We start from the raw sequence: 22,951 nt of genomic DNA, 5'->3' as shown, positions 1-22,951 counted from the left end.
ACACTGCAATAGATTGACCAGAGAGGGTGTGGAGTTTCCCTTGTAGAACATACCAGAAGATTCCAGAAGAACCATCTGGATGCAATCCTTTGCTATGTACTCTATGATAAGCCTGCTTGAGCAGGGAAGTTGGGCCAGATGATCCACTGTGGCTCCTTTCAACTTTATTCATTCTGTGATAATGTCCTTACTCAGACAATCAGTTTGAGAGATCACTGATGATTCATTCCAATAAAGATCTCTTTAGTGTCCCTAATAGCACTAAAAGATGAGATTAATCCCAGCACAGAGTTTTCCTCACAGGAAGTAAATACCAAAACTTAAAGGTTGCTTAGAATGAGACTTGCAAGGCAATAATATTTGTGAACAGTGACAGTGGATTGTTTTAACCTACAGAGGTGTCAGCATAAGCAACCCTGATGATTACCAACTAAATTTGGGGGGAAATACACTTTTCCACCTATTTTGTAAGCAACACCATTACATTTATGGTTTTGTCTCTTGTGCCTTGCACAAGCATAAATACATTTCTCCAGGAACGTATTAACTAAATGCTGAAGCAAACTGGAACTAAGAAGCACATACATAGATGAGAAAGAATAAGAAATGCAGAGAGGGATGGGAACCATCTTTGCTTATGAGTTTCCTGTCTTATGGTCTGAAGCAGAAAAAACAAAATCCTTTTGGAGAAGATGTCAATCTTTCTTAATCGAGTACAATCATTTTGAAGAAACCACATTAGTATTTCGCAAGGCCCATTAGGATGTTTTTTTCAGGGCCAAAGACCCTTTGGTTACATTTTCTGCTGAGACATACTACTTCTTTAGCATAAATACATTTGAAGTAGAATGAGTTATATACACTTATAATACTGTGTGTATTTAGTCTTCTCAGCCTCACTTGCTTAGCCTGAGTATGCTTTCAGTGGGGATAGTTAACATTCTGTGTTATTTTTCTAGTAGCTGCTATAGCGCTGTGTCTTGGCTTTAGTATGAGAAGAATATAGATAACATGATGGTTTGGTTGTTGCTAAGTAATGTTTATCCTAGGTCTAGAGCTTTTTTAGTTTCCTAGGTTCTGCCAGCAACCAGGTGGACAAAAATCACAAATTGGAAGATAAGGAGACTAGAGCCACCAGGAGAAGATGCAACTTGACAAGTTATGAAGAGTTATTGGCCTGCCCTGCACGGACACTAGAGAAATAACTCAATAAGATGTTAGAAGACCCCCCCAAAAATTGCTATTGGACTGAGAGGTGCATTCAAGGCACATGAAGAACATGTGAGGGGCAGGTGCATAAATCATAAGAGAATAATTTTCCATGGATTTCTGTGTTCTGGGTCCCTCTCTGGAGGCACCCAGCTTGTGCTGGCCTGCTGCAGGAAACCTACTGTTGAGTCTGAAGAAGGAGGCAGCACACCTGAGACAGTGTGAACAAGGAATCAAAAGAGGCACCCACAGCTCTATGGAGCTGCTTCCCATGAAGGGACTCTGGGCCTTGCAGTCTAAGTCTGAGCTGGCATGTGTATGCAAATCCCTGAAGCGTGGGAGAATGTTTGAGCAGTGGCTTTTCCTTTAATATTTCCTTTCCTACTTTGTACTTTATGTAAAGTATTAAAAAATACTTAGGGGGAAGAAATTCATTCATCCATGATGGACAGATAAAATATCAGAATTTCTTTTTCTTGGCTTTTATCTAAAATAAGGTCACTGTAAAAGAAGCATTAGCATCTTAATAGAAAATTAAACTGTACAATTAACCAACATGCAGCTAAATGAAAAGAGCAACACATGAAATTCTGTGTTACTGATGGAATAAAAAAAAAATCTATTGGAGGAAAATTTATGCTATGTAAACTAAAACAGATTATTTATCTGACAAATTTTGTGATGATGAATTGGACTTTAGTGAGTCTTTAGAAGTGCCAAATTGGCTGCAGTAGCTGAATTCACCCAAGGGGATGAACCCAACCTAGAAGGAGATTGCCAAGGACTACTTGAAATGCTCCTTTCCCTTTTAATGTTCCAGGAAGATGAAGATGCTGAGTGTCTTCTAGTAATATATGACAGCCCAACAGCTGGCAGTCTTCAGGAAAACTTTGAGTCTTAAGAGTCAAATCAAACATGACTGAGGTCTCAGGTGCTCAAAAAAAACCCTAACAAAAACCCCCAAAAAACACCAAAAAAACCCAACAACTACAAAAAACCCCCACCAATTCAGGACCTGGAAGTTCAGAGCTTTGCCTTCCTGCCTAGTTCTTCCTCTTGCTGACAACCTCTCCAGTCACTATATAGGAAGCTATCTACTATTTACTTCTGTCTAGTTCCCTTTACTGAAGGGAACTAGACAGAAGAATGATAAAATGACCTCAGTTCAGATTAAATATCCCACTTCTCTGGTATTGCTGTGATTAATTCACATCACATTCAGTAGTTCAGATGCAATTCAGTTTGGGACTAATGACGTTAGGGTTGTCTAGATAGCTGTGAAACTTCCAAGTTTGTAAAGAAAATCATATATTTATACAATAATATATTTTAACAATATATTATTGTTACAAAAGCATTCAAATCAACCCAATTAACAGAATGATCAATGTAAAAGTCACTGTCTGTCATTTCTAATTACACTTATAGGATGGCTCAGATTTTAGTTTAGCTTTCTCATTACATTTTCTTGCATACCTCATTTATTTTCTTACATGTACTTGATTTTCCTACCCAACAGGTCTGCATTCAGAGGAAACTATTTCTTTACACTCACAGGGAGGTACAAAGGACAGCAGTGTTTCTCCTATATAGCTGCTGCCACTATCATGTAGGCATTCTTACGTGACAACACTCCCCAAACAGACACAACAGGAAGATGTAAAAGCAAGCAATAGATAATTTCAGTTCAGCTGTCAGACACCTTCAGAGACCAGTGATGTAGGAAGCACAAAGATGGTTTTTAAAAGACGTATCAAAGGCAAAAAGAAAACCTACAACAGATGAATGTGAGAAATGAAGGTGGAAACATGAGCCAAGTCATCAGTTTATGCACATTGCTGGAATTACCGACTCAACAGATGTTACTTAAAAGCAGACTTTAAGTGAACTGCTGTCCTACCACTTCTTTTTGCTGGATATTATACTTTTGTATCAGGTAGAAGTATGTGCAGTTTTCCATTTAGCATCACACTTAATCACTCAGCAGGTGGAAAACTCAAGGCAGAACCTTACTAGCCATCTAGGTTTCCCTAGGTGCTGCCAATGACAATGTTCCTAGACATAAATAACAGTTAGCCCTTTGTGCTACAGAGCCCTCTGGGCCAGCAGTCAGCACCCACTGGGCAAGGTTATCTGGAATAGCTGCTCAGCAATTCCATATGCCGGTCCCCGAAGTGGCCTCTTGGCCTCTGCAGAGATAACATCATTTTAGACATCAGAAGGTCATGAAAGCCCATTTGCAAAATTGCTGCAAGGATGCACACCAACAGGCAGGCAGCTGGCATGTGTAACAGTAAGAGAAAAAAACAGAAAGTACAAAATCCCACAGGGCACAAAATTGAGCCCTGTAATGCTATGTTTAAATAAATTGTCATCTTGTATTCTTTGTATGTTATCAATACAAGAATGTATTGGACTTGTAGAACATACTTACATCTCCCTTCCAAGGCTTACAGAAAATCTCCCATTAGAAAAGAGATGCTGAATACAAACATTGCTAATGTCACAGTTAGGCACTCAGAAAAGATACCTAAATAAGACACAGTACTCAATGCAATACACTGACAATGCAAGCAGTCCAAGGCACTCACAGATACACACAAACACAATACAATCATTTATTCTGTAAACAATTTTCTTGCAGCAGCTGAAGACTTGTGGTCAGAGAAATGTTCATAATTAGCTAACAATCATGGCAGCAGCAAGGGACATGGGGAGAAAAGCAGAGCTGCAAACTAAACTACAGCATCAACCCCATATTTAGAAAAAACCTGGGAGCATATTTACCTTCCCCCTGTTCTTGTGTCTCACATTATCCAATTCCCTCTCACACAGATCAGCACAGAAATCTCCGTATCAGTATTTTTCACTAAACTCTTATAGCTTAAACCCATCTTGTCTGTGACTCAAGCCACCACACTTCAGTTTCTTGTGGTTCTGATACACAAGCACACGTATAGCCTGTCCTGTCATTGCTGAATTAGAGTGATAATCTTCAGCGAAGGTGATAGTAAATAGGAGTGGTGCCTGTGATGCCTTGGCTGATCAAAGCATCGCACTGACTTATCTGCCAGCATGCTCAAGGGTTCCAAAGCAAGAAAACTTATCTGTCAAAGACCTGCACTGAGCTTGCCTCCTACAAGGAGGGAGTAAGACAACTACATCTGGAGGCTGTAATATGGATTCTTAACAGGATTCACATTTTCCTTCAGTCTGCTGCAATGGTACAGATTATTAGTAACTCTACAAGCCTGCAATTCATTTTGTTATTACAGAATAAGCAAGGAATACAACTTAGAACCAGTAGATCTTGCAGAAGAAACAGTGTGATGTTTATTAAGATTTCACTTTCAATGACAAATATTTCTGTCCTTAATTAGAGAGAACTACCACTAACATCAGAGGGGAGGACTACCATTAGTAGCAAAGGAGTTTGGGAGCAGCAGCAGCACAAGATGGTCCTTCAAAGGGGGAAACAATCAGTAGAATGGCATTTCCCTGGGGGAAAAAAGAAAAAAAAAACCACCAACCTGGTAAGAGGAAAACCCTCTTTCAAACCCCCTACCAAAAACAGATGACTCACAAATACATTCCAGTTGTCTGTGATTTACTCTTACCTCTGTGATGTTTTCTTATATTTTCTCCTGCAGGAAAAGAACAAAACAGAACTGAGATGAGAAGGCTTCACAGGCAAGGAGGAAAAAGGAGAGGGTCAGAAATCAGGAGCAATTTAATGAAGTCACTTCTGCCATAAGATTGTCCCAGACTTGATGTAGCCATTCCCTTCTACTAAACCCAGTGGTGGTTGCCACTAAATTCAGGGGACAAAATTGTGTTTCCTTGTTTGAATGTACTGCCCTTTCTTGTGAGAAAGGGTTGTTGCAACTAGGAAAAAATTATTTATTCTAAATGACTTTGACTTAGCAGGAAGTCCAAGTGTCAGAAATTTACTTGTACTTAGTAGTTGTAGTGTTTATGTCTCTCACCCAACAGATAAGTAAGATAAGATCTGTGGAGATCCCATTAACATGGAGTAATGAAAAGTATCCAGCCATACTGGCTGTTGTCATTTAGTAGAAAACCCCAGTGGTTTTTGGAGCAGAGTCTCTAAAAATAAAGTCTAGATCCTTCCAAGTTCTCCAACAAATTTCAGATACCACTCCACAGAGCTTCACCTCACTGCACCTATCTTGAGACCTTACCTTACAAGACCCTAACTCAGGACTAGGAAGGGCAAGAGCAATGACAAAGGCTGCCAATGCACAGAGTAAGGCAACACACAAAAAGGCAATACATGCCTTTCTGTATAGCTGTGTGGCTGTACAGTTACCTGCATCAGGGGTGTATCAGCACTGTATGTTGTCTGTGAGCTGCTGTTTCTGCAGCTGTTTGCAAAGGCTTTGCATAGAGGCTGGCAAAACAGGGCATTAATTTACTTGAACTCAGCTCTGCTTTTATGTTCTAAAATAAAATGAACAATGTTTTAATTCACAAATAGTGACTGAAACAAGTTTCAGTGCAGACTCTGATGAGGTGTGCCCTTTATTTAACAATATATTAGCAGACATTTCCAACATTTTCAATTTGAAGGTAATATTGTTAAAATATGTGTACAGCTATTAGCATCAAGTTTACTTTTTCATTTCTGATACTACTGTACAAGGAAAATTGTAGCTAGTGTGGGCCTAGAAAAACCAAACAAGGAATAACTTTCCCTACAAATATTTTCTGTTTTACAAGAGCCATGAATAATGTCTCCTGACTTTAAAATGTTTCATCCAACAAATATCTATAAAAATTTTACTTGTGGTTGTACCTACTTCTATATTCTTAACATGTTGGAATCATAAAAATACTAAATAGCTTCTTTAAAAAATATTTCATTTGCAAATTACTGTGTGAAGGATTACTTATTTAAACTTGAAATGATGCAAAGGAGTAAAAGAGCAAATACTCATAGCAGTATCAAGTTTATAGCTTACTGACATTAAAAATGTTGACACATAAAAGCAGAAACACAACTGGACAAATCTCATTCTATGAGAATTTTTCATTTTCCTTTCAGAAGAATGAAAAGTAGAACTTTTGTTTTGAAGAATGTACATTAAAAAGTTTATACTCTGACAAACACAGAACTTCATTATGTTTTCTGGCAAAAAAAAACAAACAACCAGAAAAATACTTCATCTGATTGGCCATTCTAATCAACACTAATTAAAAGTTTTATTCCCAAGAAATACAAATTTGTTTAAGTGTTAAAATGAAATTATTTTCAATTTAATTCTTTCCCCTGACAGGCTCTTATGGTTCATTCCAACATGTCAGAACTATTTTTCCCTTCATTGGTTAGTGACTTTCATATAATGTCATAAAATGTTTCTCTTTCAGACATTTGAGCAAAGATAAAATTCATTAACTCCAGTCTTAGGGTGTTCTTTGCATTTGATTAGTAACATGACTTTTCTGATCAGTTACACCTTTAATATTCCTTTCATTCAAGAATATTTTTAATACATTAGAAAGCTGTACTATCACAGATGACAGTACTAGGAATAAAAGAATTTGTTGAAGTCATAGACATTTTTAAAAACTTATATACAGGGTTTTTTTATAGTTATTGTTTCCACACCTGCAGTCCAATCACAGTTAAGGTTCATACAGACCAAGTTAGTGACTGCTTTTCCAAGCACTGACTGAATTTGCAATTTACACTTGAAGAGAATATAACTAGACAAACACTTCATAGGTTCAAAATCATAGTTCATAGGTTCAAAATCACTACTGCATGCACATGCTTTAAAAGGAACACCATTAGCAAATTCTGAAATTCAGGAAAAAATTCTGTGTGCTCAAATTTTCAGCATTTCAAAAAACAAGGTCTAACATGCTACGCACCACATTATAAAAAGATGGTGTTGATAACATGTAACTGTTTGTAAATATAGAATTCAGTTTGTTTTTGGAAACACAGTGTCAACATCTATCTTCTTTATATTACAAACCACCTTACACATGCCTTCCATTAAAGGAGATTGGAAACAAAGGAATTAGAAAGTACTTCTTTAATACCACAGCCAGCACCTTGGCTTGAATCAGCAACCATGTGTGCATTAATAAGAGGAAATTGGAGTGGGGTAGATTTAGGTTTGGTTGGGTTTGCAATTTTTTATTTGGTTTTTTGAGGTTCTTTTGTTATGAGGGGTTTTGTTTGGTTGCTTATTAAAAAAAAGTGGAACATGATATCTTGTGTCTTGATTTATGTCCCCAGAATGACTCTGTGAAGAGAGGAACTATCTACAAAATTGCTTTTGGCAGATGCTCTAGGATAAACTGGGAAACAGGCAAATTTCCAGTCAAGCCCAAGGGACTCCTCATTTTTTGAACAAACCCAGGCTATACCTCTTTCCCAGGAGAGAAAGAATGAGACAGATTTAAAGGAGGTGATGTTACAGCTTCCCACATCTGTGGGCCATCCTGTGCTCATGCCTGAAAAGAGGCTTATTGATATTACCAAATCTGTGTAAGTTCACTTTCTTTTCTCACGGCACACATCGTGCTCATACTGCCACATCCATTTAATTCCTGTTACTGGTTGTGGAATGTATTATTAAGAGGTTTATATTTAGCTTACACTAAAAAAAATTAAGTAGAGCAAAGTAGGGTTTTTTTCATGCTGAAGAGAATTAGCAGGTGACTCACACAAGGTAAGCTCTATACAAGCAGCATAAACTAAAAATAACTTCACTGAACTTTATGCAGTTACACTTGCATGAGTACAGTATGAAGTGAGTCAGTCCTAGTCCAAGAAGGCTGCTATAGCCTAATGAAAAAAAAAAACAAAAAAACCCATAAGACACTTAAAAAGAGGTATTTTTAATTGAAGTGGTAAGCAAGATGAAATTTTTTAACTCAGAAACCATAAAGTTAACAAGAATGTTGAGTCAACTATTTCAGTATCTCCTCTTCTGAGGATGAATCCTTCTCATAGCCAGAGAAATAAAGACATCACGCTGGCCCAAAATAAAATTAGGACAGATTTTTGAAGTTATTTAATCATCAATAAGATGTAGCTTGCTACAGCTGTCTGGCCACTCAATTCCCATTGAAATAAATAGACATTAAAAATTTCTCTTTCTGCTTTGAAGCTCATCAACTTCTTCAAAGTTGTCTGTTCTCAGGGTTATGCTTCTAATTTTGCCATTTAATTCCAATGCACCCTCAACCAAATTGCTTTTCCCTGTATTTCCCCTTCAGACACTTTTCTATTAATTTGTTAGCTCTTAATGGTCATGGTTTTAGCTATACAGGGTTTTGCACAACAATTCATGACTTAAGCCCTAGTAACACTACATCTGAGTTTTCGCAAAAAGCTCCTTCCTTTCTTCTGCACCTAGGAACCTGGAAATGAAAAGAATATAATATAAACACAAAAATCTGTGCCTGCATTTGGTAGTGATGTTCTCAGACTTTAGTCTTCTGAGAGAGTTGAGTGATTTAACACAACTGAGTAGGTACAGAGAGAAGTGAGGACAGAGGGGTTGGGGGAATTAAGTAACTCTGTCAGCTGACATGGTTTTGCCACATAATCATAAAACTCAGAATATCAACTAGCTATACAAATTGCTATTTCACTCCTACACAGCCTCTGATAAATTATCTAGAATTTAATTTTTTTCACTCTTAACAGTGGTTTGATTAATATGGTATTATTCCACATTCATTCCACAGGGTTTGGTATTAATGGCATCTTTTCAGGATATGGATAAAATTGGATGCTGCAGAAGTAATAGGAGGATTTGTGCCTAGCTTCATGCTTGAAAATCTATACTAAAATTTGGAAGTTAATAAGAATCTCATGCTCTGCTCACAATCTGCTAGAGATTAGGGGCTATATCTGCCCTTGGAAAAAGCTTCTGCAGGGTTCTACCTACTTTCATTTCAGTGATCAGACTCAAGCCACTAGCTGGTGGATGTGTGATTGATGGCCTAAGGTACATACATTTGAATGCAGATGACACTTTTCAATGGATTGATACTTTCCAGCTCAGGAATGACAAGTGCCAGAAGAATGTCCTTAGCCTGCTGAGATGGTGGAATGGTTCAATTTTAAGGCTGAAGTTCACAATCAGCACTCACAGTGGCTTCATCTAATGTGTTTTGTTTTGCTTGGCCATTGCAGTGGGTTCAGAGGGTACATGCAGTTGGTGAAAGCAGTTTAGTAAGCCAGGTAGATCTTTTGAAGTCCCTAAAACTCGATGGCCTGTGCTCTTTTTGTACCACCTGCTGAGAGAACACAAGCCTGGATCTAGCACATCATGTGTTTTAAGGCTTGATCTATGTTTCTTAGTGAAAAAGAGGGCAACAACTTTTTAGGGCACCAATAGTCTAGCAAAAAATTAATCTGCTGCAGTGGTTTAAAAAGTTATTGCCACCAGCTGCCTTGTATGCAGTGCCCTGCACCAGGTCTGCACCCTCACAGTCTGGCTGGCAGACACAAGGACACTTCGGGGCATCAGTTGCCTCAGTGCAAAGTTCAACCTTTTGGCTTAAACTGCCAACAGTGGTGACTTTTGGCAAAGATGCTGCATTTTGTACTGCCTCATCTGAAGTACACTCCTTTAGTGCCCACTGTGCAGAGAAGAAAAACTGTCAGTACATTAATGCCTTCAGCTGATACAGCAAGCCTCATCAGAGTTTGCCTGCCATACCCTTAGTGCTGTCACTGACACTGTAAAGCATGATCAGAGAAAAGGGAATGTTCCTCCTGCCTGAAGAGGATCATTTTGCAGAAGCTACTTCTTCAGAGGAACCACAATTGTTTAGGAAAACAGTTGCCACAAACTCATACTTAAAATTAGTTGTTCATAGGCTCAAGGAGAAAGAAGGGGTTTTCCTCCTATATTTGAAAATCTTTATAATTAGCACGTGTAAGATATGAGGTGGGAGGTTTGTCATCTGTTAACAAAAGCACACAATAATTTCCTTTAATAGTGGAGCTCCACTACATCTATAGCTCACATCTATCACATCTATTAGCTAGGGCTAATAATCTCTACTTCCCTGCAAGGCTTCTATGACCAACTCATATGGAAACAGAGAAAAAGCTACCTTACTAGAGCAAAATATCCATCACATAATGCACACATTCTCTCAAATCCTTTATCTTTCTTTCCTGCCAGAGCTGGGATTCTGATATTAAAATTGGTGTAAAGATAATTCTACTAAAATCCTATTTTGTAGTTTAGCAAACCAACAGTATATAAACAATGAAATTTGGCAAAAGAGAAAAATGTCTGTCTACAAGTCAAATTTGGAAGATTTTTTTCTGCTCCTTTTTTACACATTGCTGAATCTATGGGTTTTTTCTGAATTATATCCCTCCGCTACCTTTTTCTCTAAGAGCCAACCACAAATCACATTTACTGCTCTTCCCCTCAGGCCCTTCCAACTCATGGGTCCAGAATTCCCAAGATATTCCCTTGGTGACCATGTTTAGACAGAAGGATTTAGGAGCATTTCCCAGCTCACAAGCTCAGGTATGCCATCTCTGGTCGTATTGTAGTGGCATAGCAGTTCGTACTGGGGGTAGGCAATGTCCCTCTGTGCATCCAAAGGAGAGGCGGATGGAAGCTCAGATCAAGTTGACTGACAGGATCACTTAAATAAATTGAAAATCTTCTCTCCCAGCAGCTCAATATTCTCAATCACTCAGTGCATTACCAAATAATCATCACCACAGGATTAGAGATGCATTTATGTTACATTACCAAAGTCTATATTAATAACCAAGTATAAATCAACTCACAAAACCCCAATCTCACAGCACAGACTACAGCATCTGGCAAAGCACAGGATCCCATGGGAGCCCTGACCAGGACTCAGAAATATGTTGAGATGACCAGACTTTACTGAAGGTATAATGTCATTAGTTTCTGACAGGTTTTTAATTCTTTAATTTAAACAGAATGACATCCTTTCTTGTTTTACCCACACTCCAGTCAATAATAACCAAAAAAATTTTGTTTTTCTGCCACATGGGCTGTTTATCAGAATACTGTGCTAAGTTTAAAACAATACAATCTCAGAGTCTATTAACAGCAGAGGAAAGGAACAGTAAGAAGCGGGTGAGGAAAGAAAGCAAAATTTCAGCTGATACTTGAAATTTGATGGAGGGTTTATGTGGAATTTTTAAAAAACAAGGGAAATAATTTTAAATTGGGCCCTGAACTACATGGGGACATCCTGAAATCATGAGAGGATGAGGCAGTCACTTGTCTCATTTGAAGTAGATTAGAAAAGCCTGTGTGCTCTGAAGAATAGGTATGCATGGTGGAGGTACACAAAGAAAAGAAGTGCTCACAACCTGAAACTGGTAGAATTATTTCAGTAGAAATGGAAACAAGACAGGTGAGAAACACAACAGGTCACAGTTAGTAAATAATGTATGTAAATAATTCAAAGAAAATACAGACTGATTTTGTCCAAGGAAAATACTATTTTAATAAACTTTAGTTCACCTGGCTGACTATTGGATTTCACATCTAACTACCAAGTTTTCTAAAGAACAACAAAAAAGAAACAGCTTCATCTCCAAAAAATTATTGCAATCATTAGTACATATGACCAATTGATGTTTCTTGTTCTGCCTCTGCTTAGCTGTGACCTTTCACCACTGTAAGGCTCTTACCTGTGGCTTAGAAACCAGTTTCCTATTTGCTCATTTCATGCCTAATACATGTACTGAGTAGATGTTAATCAAGCTGGAAAGGAAATAAATTTAAATTCTTCTTACAAAATAGTCTCTGTGATCATAGTCAGACATGAATTTCTTCTGCAGTACAAGCTCAAGAGAGCTGAAATCTCTTTTCTACACATTTTTTAAAGAGTCAACAGAGCCTAAAAGTATTACAAATGGGTGTTACGGATATGATCTGAGTGGACTGAGTTTAACAGTGTTATTATATTATGTGCTGTCTTGAGATCTGATGATCTTGAATTGCACTCAAGTCCAAATTTCTTCATTTTTGACACAGAGTGCTAGGCACCAACTCCCTAGCAAAGCAGGATTCAAGAATAGAAAGGAGGAAAGAAGAAGGGGGAAAAGAGACTTGTAAGAAGGAAGTTGCTCTTGAGATGTGTTCCTGCAGATAATAAGGATACGACTGACTTGAATTATTTGGCACTACAAACTTGACCCATGGCTTGATCTTATTTCCCAAGGCTACTGTAAAAGCAACCCCCTACTGACCTTGGGCAGTATTATATATAATACTTTTATTCAAGCAGTAGTGTCAGAGCTGTATTAGTTAAAGGTACTTTTTTTTTCTGCTGACATAAAATTATATATGACCAATTGACATAATTTTGTTTAGCCTCATTTCAGCAAAGGACAATCATGGCTTGCTCAAACTTTGATAAATAACACCATCTATCAGAAGAGGAAACTTAACTTCAGTGTATTTTTCCATGGCACAGATGCATACTGGAAGAGGAAAAAACCAGCATTGGAAAGGTTTACTTAGTTGATCTGTATTGAACACTGTATGCTTAGGATGGTTTTGAGCCAGATAGTCTGAGGTAGAAGGATCTGCAAGGAGCAGAGTAAACACTGTAGGGACAAAGTTCTTCAGCTGTATCACCAAAGTTTTCAGTACCACCAAATCAGAAGGGTAAATTTAAATTCACTAGTGAAATGGCTTTGTATTGGAAAATAGATTTGCCTGGACTTTTGGCTTCTTAACTACAAACGAAGTCAGAAAATTTTGTTCTAAAAACTTCTAAAAATATTATTTCACTCATGCAGATTTTGTACGTATAACTACTGAGATTTTGAGTTTGAGTCCTTCCTTTGTGTTTCCTCAGTATTCTATCACTTCTCATGCAAAAGACCAAATGAAACAACCAAAACCATAAGTAAAGAAAATCAACCACAACAACAATAAAAAGCCCCTGCTATTGTATTTGGTGTGGCTTCAGCTAAAGAAAAATATGAAGTAAAAAGGAAAATTAATTTGCTTCTGAAAATCTAACTCTTTGAAAGAACATGATCTACTGCTCATTCTGCTTTTTCACAGCACACAACAAACAAATTCTCTTGTATTTCATGCAAATCATATTCTCAGGAGAAGTGCAGGCTCATAAAAATCCAGTTACAGGAAAGTACATTTCAGGTAAATAAAGTTCTATGGTCTAAAAGGAATATAGAGCAGTTCTCAGTATCATCCTTTAAAAATAAAAAAAAAAAGCCAAACCACTGTAATATATGACCTCACACATTTCTTGTCTGGAAAATAGATATATATTAACCTGTCTGAGTTCTACTGTCTAGCTGACCTCTACAAATTACTTACGGAACTTTGTAAAGGTGCTGACCTGCAAAGTACAGGATGACTGGTACTTCAACATGCTTATTATGTAGTCAATCCCACTGGAAGACAATGTGGCACAATGGGATCAGAGGAGCCAAGAGGGAAGAACACATCCAGATGCTGTTTGGAGCATGAATGTGTTTTACATGGCAATAACTGATGTCTACAAGTGGGATGTCCTTTCCTTGCTAGAACAAGATCTCAGAAAAAGAAGATACACTGTCTTTACTGGGCATCTTTTAGCTACATTTATCTATCTTTTAGCTGTTCATTTCACTAAGAAGAAAGTAATGAAAATTAATCAACAAGGAGTGTACTGGGAATAAGACAAAGCAGAGCTTTTCAGTGAACATATATATATGCAACACCGGTGTGTCATGATGTATCATGAAGTACATAATACTGTTTAGCAGAAATTCCACTCTCCCAGTGGCAAAAAAACCTGTTAAATCCTGAAAGAAACAAGCAGGTACAGGTTAAAAACTTACTTTAATCATCGCTACCATGTAAAACTAACATATTCAGATTCTATAAGAGCCAACTCTCAGCTGTTTTCTCATGCAGGATGGCTCTGTGATGTTGTAGCATGCATGAAAATGGGGAGGGGGGAATCATTCCTCATACTCTGGGTAAAATATGAAGACTGGAAACATGGACTGGAATTATATCAGGCCAGACAAGCTGTGTGCATAAAGTCACTAAACAAATTTGCATCTAGCCCTAAGCTTGAGCAAATCTATTTGTTGCTATTTTTAGACATAAATGTTGCTTATTACTGCTCCCCCCTCCAATCTTCCTCCCCCCAAACACAACCTACCCCTTCTGTCTGTTAGCAGACAGCTGGTGTGACGCAGTATTTTAAATCTCATGGGTTTGTGCCAGATCCTTTCCTGACTCTGGGTTACAATCTGAAACATTTGGATTACTGATGAACAAGCCTAGAGGGCTGGGAGAAAAAAATTGTACACAAAGATGCAGTGTTCCCTTTCCAAAAAAAGGTTCACATCCCCAGCTCCAAACTTTCTCCTCTTTCAGCATCACTTTGAAAATTATTCAAGTCTTTTAGCAACTCAGGACTGCTGCTGTCCTGATAATGCTTCATCACTACCAGGCCAGATATTAAATGTCACTCTCAGGAAAACACAACTTTTAAGCTTCTCATGGAGAGCCAGTGCTCTGTTTCTAGGCTTTCCAGAACTCTGCATGTCTTCAGGACCAGAGACATTACAGAAGAAAGTAATGTGAATGATGATGGGTTTCAGGAATAGCTAGTGAAAGTGTGTTTGCAGAGAAAAGTGTGTTTCACAGAGGCTCCTACCTTCAAAATTGATGGTTGCAGCAGGGTTCATCATCTTTTGCAGGATGCCTGCTGCTTTATTCACACCATTTCCATGTTACTACAACATTATTTTCTGCAGAGAGTAAAGAGGGTTGTCCATCTTTTGTTCCTGCCCTCCCTAGGCATGAATGACACAGATGTGATGGCACACGGCTGGCTCCACTGAATTAGACATGAGGATAAAGGAAGGAAGTGAGGAAAGTGAAGAGAGGTGGCAGTACTGCCATCTGCAAGCCCAAAAACACTGTCCTGTGGTCTCAATATGGGAGTATCTTGCCACACAAGAGGAAATTTTGGGAGAGAGAAATGGGATGGGCAGGTGAGTAGATGGTGAGCATGTACACAGAGAATGAAGGAGGTCATGCAAGACCCTACTCCATCCTGATACCATACACAAGTATCTAGATGGCACAGAAACCATGGGGAAAAGAATGGGATAGATCTTCAGAAACCTCAGATATAAAGATGTATTTAATAAGTAACTCCCGTCCTTTCCACATACCAGGTGCCACGGTTGAGACAGCAAATCTGGCTCTTAAAAGTTTGGCTGCTGTAAGGGAGGAAGGAGTCAAGTTCTCTGCCTCTGGCCCAGAAGAGGAGCAGATATACCTGTATCTATATAAGTAAATAGGTTGTTCAAACTGAAACTTTACATTTCATAGAATGCAAGGTAAGGTGGGACCATTATGATAGTTTACTTCAAGTTATTCAATGAATTTACATAACTCAGGAATTTCATTCTTCTCTATTTTCAAGATATTCACTGCAGTAGAGCTAATTAGAAACAAGTCTTTTAGAGATCACTGAGCATTTATGCAAAAGCCTTTCTCAGAAAAGCGTTTTGAAGACACTCTTTGTACAACATGAGTTACCTCTACACATCCAGTCAAACTGCATCCAAATCTGTTGTCTCTCTGCACATATAAAGCCAGTGTAATGAGAGAAAGGAAAAATGCCCAGACAGCATTAATAGGAACTGTCTTAGGTTGCAATGCAAGATATAACCAAAAGTATGTATTCTATTACCACCTAAGGCAGTGTTCTTTATCTCTTCCATGACCCATCCCTCATAACTCCAGGGGGATATCTGCTGTTAAAACCAGGTGTGGCAGTGTTCTTTATCTTCCACAACCCATCCTCCCTCCAGGGGGATATCTTCTGTTAATGGGCCCTTGAGTCTCACTGCATGACTGATAAAATTACATCATCCCATTGGGAGATGCTCCACCCAGGGGGAGGAGCCAAGCATTCCTACCTGGGTAAAATCTGAGACTTGGAACACCACAGTCAGCCTTCCTTCACTGGATTCCCAGAGGAAGACCAGACACATCTACACCACCACTGGACCTTCAGAGGAAAACTACACCCTTCTACAGGATCACTGCTTCAACAGAACCACATATGTCATCCCAGGACTGCAGCCACTATTTAATTGGTCTGCTACCATCCAGACCAACAGGGCATCAGGTTGTATTCTGTCAGTGGATTTTGTACTACTGAATTTTATTTTAATTTTCCTATTAAGTTATAGTTTTTTGTTCTTTTTGGTTTTGTTTTTTATACATACTAGTCAAGAACTATTCCTATTCCCATATCTTTGCCTGAGAGCCCCTTCATTTGAAAATTACAGTAATTTGTAGGGAGGGGGGGGTCTACATTTTCCATTTCAAGGGACGTTCCTGCCTTCCTTAGCAGACACCTGTCTTTTCAAACCAAGACAGGAACACGTGGGAGGAAGAATTTTGACAAATAGTACAACAAAAATATCGCCAAGGTATCAAGTTCCCCCTTCTTCTAACGAAGCAAAGCAATGGCCTCCTAAAGAAGATATTGTCATTCTTCTGAACAAAGACATGCTTAGAAGGTAACACAGAAGCAGTATTTTGGGCAGCAGTTGCAATCAGTGGTTCTCTTGCAGAAACCAGGCTTTCCTTTGAGGCCTTCACTAAAATCTGAGAGACACAAAAAATGCTACAGATGGGTCACATTTTCATATGCCTTTAAAAGTAATCCTTTTCCCTGTGATTTTCAGCAGAACTCAAACTCATAATAACTTTTATGTATGTTGTGTTGTGAACTATTTCAATCTGGAAGTAAATAAATCTAGCAAGTGTTTACATGTAGGAATCTGAAGAATTCACAGGACTATCTCTTTCCCCACCATCACTTTTTCCTTCATTTTTATTTTTAAAATCTTCTATCTGGTTTTCCTCTCCAACCTTTTCATGAATCATTATGCTCTTTTGTAGATGATCTCCCAATTCTCCCTCCCCACTCTCAATTCTCACAGCTTCCTCTCCTTTTACTTTTCAAGCAAGTCTGAGAAGGAGAGTTCTTCCATCCATCCCTGCTGCATCAATATGTGTAGAGAAGCATATCTAAACTGTGTATTCAGACTCATTGCTTAAGAGACACCAGTAACTGATTATTGCTAATGAATCCCTGAAAAACAGCTGCTCCACAAGAGGCATGGGAGGAGGTGTGATCTGAGCATCATTTACAGCAACCATCTGAACTGCTCAGCCATGTAAGGATGCTCTACTGTTCCTTGGCCCTGCCTGCTACTGCCGTAGCTCAAGGGCACTGTACAGCTTTAGCTGTTAAAAATTGCATAGATCTTACATCCAACTTGTGCTAATATTGGTGTTGAAATGAGCTTTGTACCCAGCCAGGATTCATGCTACAGATGGATGTTGTGAAACTTTCTGTCTTGGCTAGGAGCTTTGTGTATGAACACTCTCTATTCTCTATTAGTGTAAGAAATCGCTCCTAAAGTGATAAAACAGCTATTGCTATATGACCCAAATTACAAAATAGCCATTCAGGATGTTTGTACATATATTGTTGTCATATATTTCTATATGCATCCTAATAACTAAACTGTCTCCTACATCTCTCTTGACAAGAAAGATCATGACATGATCATGAATCTTCTCCTGCTGCATACCTAAGTTCACGTGAACTCCTGCACCCTACCTGAGTGACAGGCATAGGAATCCTCCCAAAGAAGGCAAGTCTGATTGCTGTGACATGAATTGGAATTCTTGGCAGAGACACAGCTTTTCAAACCTCTCCTTGACAACCATGTCTCTCCAAGAATTCTGCACCCACCTTCTTGGCCAGGAAAATTCAAAAGTCCACAATATCCACCTTATCAGTAGTTTTGAGGGATCCTGACTTCACTGAAATTGAGTTAATCACAATGAGTTTTACCAGAGTTTGAGTTGCATTCTTGATCTATTGCAAAATTTTAGTTCTGTATTCTTAGTACTTATAATCAACTTCAAATTTGATCTGCTTTTCAAATATCCAAGGCAGTTCCAAACAAATTTTGGCAAAGGCTTGGGTCTGCAGGAGAAAGGATTATTGCTTATCTACAATAAAGATTTAAGTACAACTCTGGGTTGAAAACTGTCAGAGGAAATTTTTATTCCATCATGAGGTTATTTTCTTAAGCTACCAATTACTTAGAAAACCTATTTTTATTAAAGAAAAAAAAAATAAAAGAAGAAAAAAAATTAAAAACAAACAAACAAAATCAAAACAAAACAAAAAAACACCACCACCACTTCAAAGACAAGGAACTGCATTTTGGTTTCACCCCTGAAAACACATTGGTATCAATGCTTTCTAGTACAGCACACTTCAGGAGATCAGAAACAGCTTTATGAATCCTGAAATCTTATGAAACAAGCCCTTCTAGAAAAGCTCTGCTTTATCCAAATTCCCAGTATTTTGAGAGCAATTTGCATTTGTAGAGGTTTCACTGTTTCTGTAGTATTTACTGGGTCAGCCCCAAAATGTGAACCTTAAGCTTCCCTCACCTACCAGTAAGGATCAGAGTCACACCTTTTCTAGGATTTTGAAGAGGCTGAAGTGATTTTTGAGGAAACAAGACAAAAGGACTGGAACTAGAAAGTTTTTTGTGAATTGTAGGAAGAAACAGAAACACATTAAATAAAAATCCTTTCAAGGCCTGAGTTGGATTTAACACAGTATTTGAATCCACCAAAAGCTGTCAGATTAAGAGAGGACCTCTCCTCACAGCTTTAAAAACACACACAGAGGATTTTTCAGTGATAGCTTCTATCAAGTTTTGCTTCTTTCTATACGGACTGATATCCCACCAAGACAGTTTTTAAAAAGAATACCAGATATAGACTCTTAATTTCACTTTGACTTAAGGTTTAAATTCATCTTTGTAAACATAACTTTTTTAATTTCTTGCAGGACTGCAAGTTTTATAGCAGTGATATTTGAAAAGCATTGAATATAATATTACAAAGGGAGACCCCTTCTTCTATGACAAATTGTGGTGGTTTATATGACTTTTTGGGCTGAATGTATTTCATTTGTACTATCCTCAAAAGCTATTTTATAATTATGGGAAGAAAACAAAGTATATCATTGCTTGGTCAACACTTTACTATTAAACACAAAATCTTCCCTCTTTTGTTGCCTACAAGATTCATATATTCACCTAAGATTCAAAAGAAAGTCAGTCTGTGAAACAAAGTAACAGAAGAATTGTGGCAAAATATATCAGTTTCCTGAATAAATACAAACACAATCTATTTTATTACCTCTTTCTGGAGGTTCTGTTCTCTACTTAACTGAACATATTCTCTCCTCTGTTCATTTGTCAAGCATGAGAATAGAAGCTGGCAATGTTCCCATTGCTCCTTCACAGACTGTATATATGTAGGCAGCATAAAACAAGCCTAACTTACGTGTTAGTCTACTGGTAAAATTGAGTTCTTCTTCACTCCACATGAAGAACAATATTGTGGTTCAACCAGACTCTGGCAATCTTTGAAACTAATCAAGACATCTGTATCCACAGCTCACCCAAATCAGGAATCTCCAGGCTGCACTGCTGCCCCCAGCACATACCCAGCATCCACTTGCTGACAAATTAGACTTCCCCAATCCTTCTGTGAACTGTGACAACCATCATAAAAGTGAATCTTGGATCTAGGATATCTACAGAGAGGTTTTCTGACATGGTTCTTTGACATATAATTCCTCTCTATGTCCATCAAGAAAACCAAATGTGAAAAAGGGTGGCTGCAGCTGCATTTAAATATGATTGAAGGTAGTTTTGTTCTGCTCTCAGGGCAAACAGGGCTTCAGTTTAAACCTAGAAACTCAGTACCTGCAGGAGGACTGAAACAAAGACCCAAGAAAGCCTTTGGGACTCTCTCACCTCCAGAAACTAATTAGCACATTCGTATTATCCACTTGAAAACTGACATATTTACACACTTCCTAACAAAGTGGTCTTTTCTGATGGACTTTTTTAAACCCTAATGTCTTCTGTGAGCTAAAATATTATGTGACAAAGCACCCTATGTAGAGCATGCTTCTGGAATTCAAGAGTTCTCTGTTTTACCGTTTAGGACGGCCGCATAAATAAAATTTAGTCAGATCAGTATACTGCCACAGGTAGAACCAGCTGTTCCCTTATGGGACGTTTTTCGAGGAATTCTAAAAGTATTGTAAAGCACATACAGATAAGACAGGGAAACAGGTAACTCATCAGTGGTACTCTAACACTTGTCAGTTCATCTTCAGTCACCAATGCCCATCCTTTTCCAGAGAAATCAGTTGCCTCTTCCCCATTTACTTCAAGGAAAAGTTGGTCTTGTGCAAAATTCATTACTGGGACCTCTTCACTGTTGACAGGATGCAGGGTGCTTTGCAGAGGAAGCTAAGAATATGCTATAAGCGCTGAATATTGTTCCAGATTTTCAGCAAAACCATAAAGTTTTCAAAGGCGCAGCTTTATCTATGTCTATACCTTATCTGCCCATCAAATTTCTTAGCTGAGTTAAATTTCAAGCATTCCATTCATGTCACATTTCAGAGCTTGCTGTTCAGAATCACAGAAGGTTTGGGTTGAAAGATCTTAGAGATCATCTAGTCCAACCTCCCTGCCATGGGCAGGGAGACCTTTCACTAGACCAGGTATTCAAAGCCCTGTCCATCCTGGCCTCGAACACTTCCAGGGATAGTGCATCCACAACTTCTCTGTGCCTGTTCCATGGCTTCACCATTCTCATAGTGAAGAATTCCTTCCTTGTAACTAAACCTTGCCTCTAAAAGTTTAAAGCCATTACCCCTTGTCCCATCATTACATTCCCTTGTAAAAAGTCCCTCTCTAGCTTTCCTGTAGACCCTTTTTAGGTACTGGAAGGATGCTATAAGGTCCCTCTGGAACCTTCTCCAGGCTGTTTAACCCAAACTCTCTCAGCCTGTCTTCGTAGGAGACATGCTCCATCCCTGTGATCGTCCTCATGGCTGTCTCTGATGTTCCAGCAGTCAATGTCCTGATATTGGGGGCCCTAGAGCTGGATGCTCTACACTGGGAGGGGTGTCTCACAAGACCTGTTTAGGACATTGATTTACAGAGATTTTGTGTGTCCTGAAGGGCTGAAAGGAGTCCAGGAAGGCTGTATGTGCTTTTAGATGGATTGTTAAATATTCAGGAGCAGGCTGTGTCCATGTGTATAAAGAGAAGTTGTCAGGGAAAAGGACCAGACTGGTGAAACAGAGAACTGATGCCTGACCTTAGGGGGAAAAAATAGAATATATCACCTCTGGAAGGGGAGTGAGGTATTTTGGCAGGACTATAGGGATGTTGCAAGATCATGTTGGAAGAAGACTAGAAGGGCTAAAGCCCAGCTAGAACTTGGTTTGACCACTACAGTTAAAAACAACAAATACATTGGCAGCAGAGGGTCAAGGAGTGTCTCCATTTGTTGAATGCAGAGAGTAGCATACTAACAGGGAAAAGGCAGAGGTACTTAATGCCTTTTTTTTACCTCAGTCTTCAGTATCAAGACCAGTTGTCCTCGGGATATCCAGCTCCCTGAGCTGGAAGTTGATGACTGGGAGATGAGTGAAGCCGGCATAATCCAGGAGGAGATGGTTAGTGATCTGCTATGCCAATTACACACTCACAAGACTGTGAGCCCACCCCAGAATAATGAGGGAACTGCAAAAGAACTTGCCAAACCACTTTCAGTGATCTGCTACCAGTCCTGGTGTCCTGGCTCCATCTAGGATGGTGTTAATTTCAGTAGCTGTTAAGAGTGCTGCTTTGGATTCAGAATGAGAATGGCATTGATAACACACTGATATTGGGGTTTTTTCCCAAGTCATGTTTATCATAAATCAAGGATTATTTTTTCCCCCCTTGTCTCATGCTCTCCCAGTGAGGAAATAAGCAAAAGAAATTGGGAGGAGCATAGCTGGGATAGGTGACCAAAACTGACCAAAGAGATATTCCATACCATATGACATCATGCTCAGTATATAAAGTGAGGGAAAGGAGGGATAGGGAACATTTGGAGTGATGGCTTTTGTCTTCCCAAGTAACCATTACATGTGATGGGAGCCAGGTCTCCTGGAGAAGTCTGAATACCTGCCTGCCTTTGAGACGCAATTAATTAATTTTATTTTGTTATGTTTCTGTGCCACAGCTTTTGTTTTCCCTATTAAACTGTCTTTATCTCAACTCATGAGTTTTCTAGCTTTTACCCTCTAATTTGCTCCCTGATCTTGCTGGTGCAGGGACTAAGCAAGTGACTGTGTGGTGCTGGAATGCTGACTGGGGTTAAACAAAACACCTGGTTTACCAGACAAGTCTCAGCTGACTGGAAATTAGTAAATGTAATGCCTATCCACAAGAAGGGTCAGAAGGATGATCTGGGGATCTACAGGCCTGTCAAGCTTAACCTTGTTTCTGGGCAAGGTTATGGAAGATATTATCCTGAGTACCATTACACTGCACATGCAGGACAAGCAGGGGATCAGGCCCATCTAACATGGATTTATGAAAGGCAGGTCCTATTTGATGAATCTGATCTGCTTTAACAACAAAGTGACACACTTATTAGATGAAGGAAAGGCTATGGATGTAGCCTCTCGAAACTTCAGTGAAGCATTTTACACTGTCTCCCAGAGCATCCTCCTAGAAAAACTGGCTGTTCATGGCTTGGATGGGTAGACTCATTGAAAGAGAAAAAATGGA

The 22,951-nt window shown here is 38.8% G+C and overlaps 1 protein-coding gene across 7 annotated transcripts in view; it reads right to left on the bottom strand.

Moving 5' to 3' along the window:
* Nucleotides 1-22,951, bottom strand: part of PDE1C (phosphodiesterase 1C) — a 207,921-nt gene that overhangs the window by 110,644 nt on the left and 74,326 nt on the right. For 5 of the 7 annotated variants that reach the window (XM_015619318.2, XM_033512002.1, XM_033512003.1 and 2 more), the window contains one exon: nt 4,827-4,853. The exons of the other annotated variants lie outside the window; for them this stretch is intronic. In XM_015619318.2, coding sequence (XP_015474804.1) covers nt 4,827-4,853 — 27 coding nt within the window. The remainder of the gene's footprint in view (nt 1-4,826; nt 4,854-22,951) is intronic. 7 annotated transcript variants of the gene reach the window in all.

Source organism: Parus major, chromosome 2, assembly GCF_001522545.3.
Source record: "Parus major isolate Abel chromosome 2, Parus_major1.1, whole genome shotgun sequence".
NCBI classification, from domain to species: domain Eukaryota; kingdom Metazoa; phylum Chordata; class Aves; order Passeriformes; family Paridae; genus Parus; species Parus major.
The sequence above is the reverse complement of the archived record's forward strand: the minus strand, read 5'-3'. Positions and strand labels throughout refer to the sequence as shown.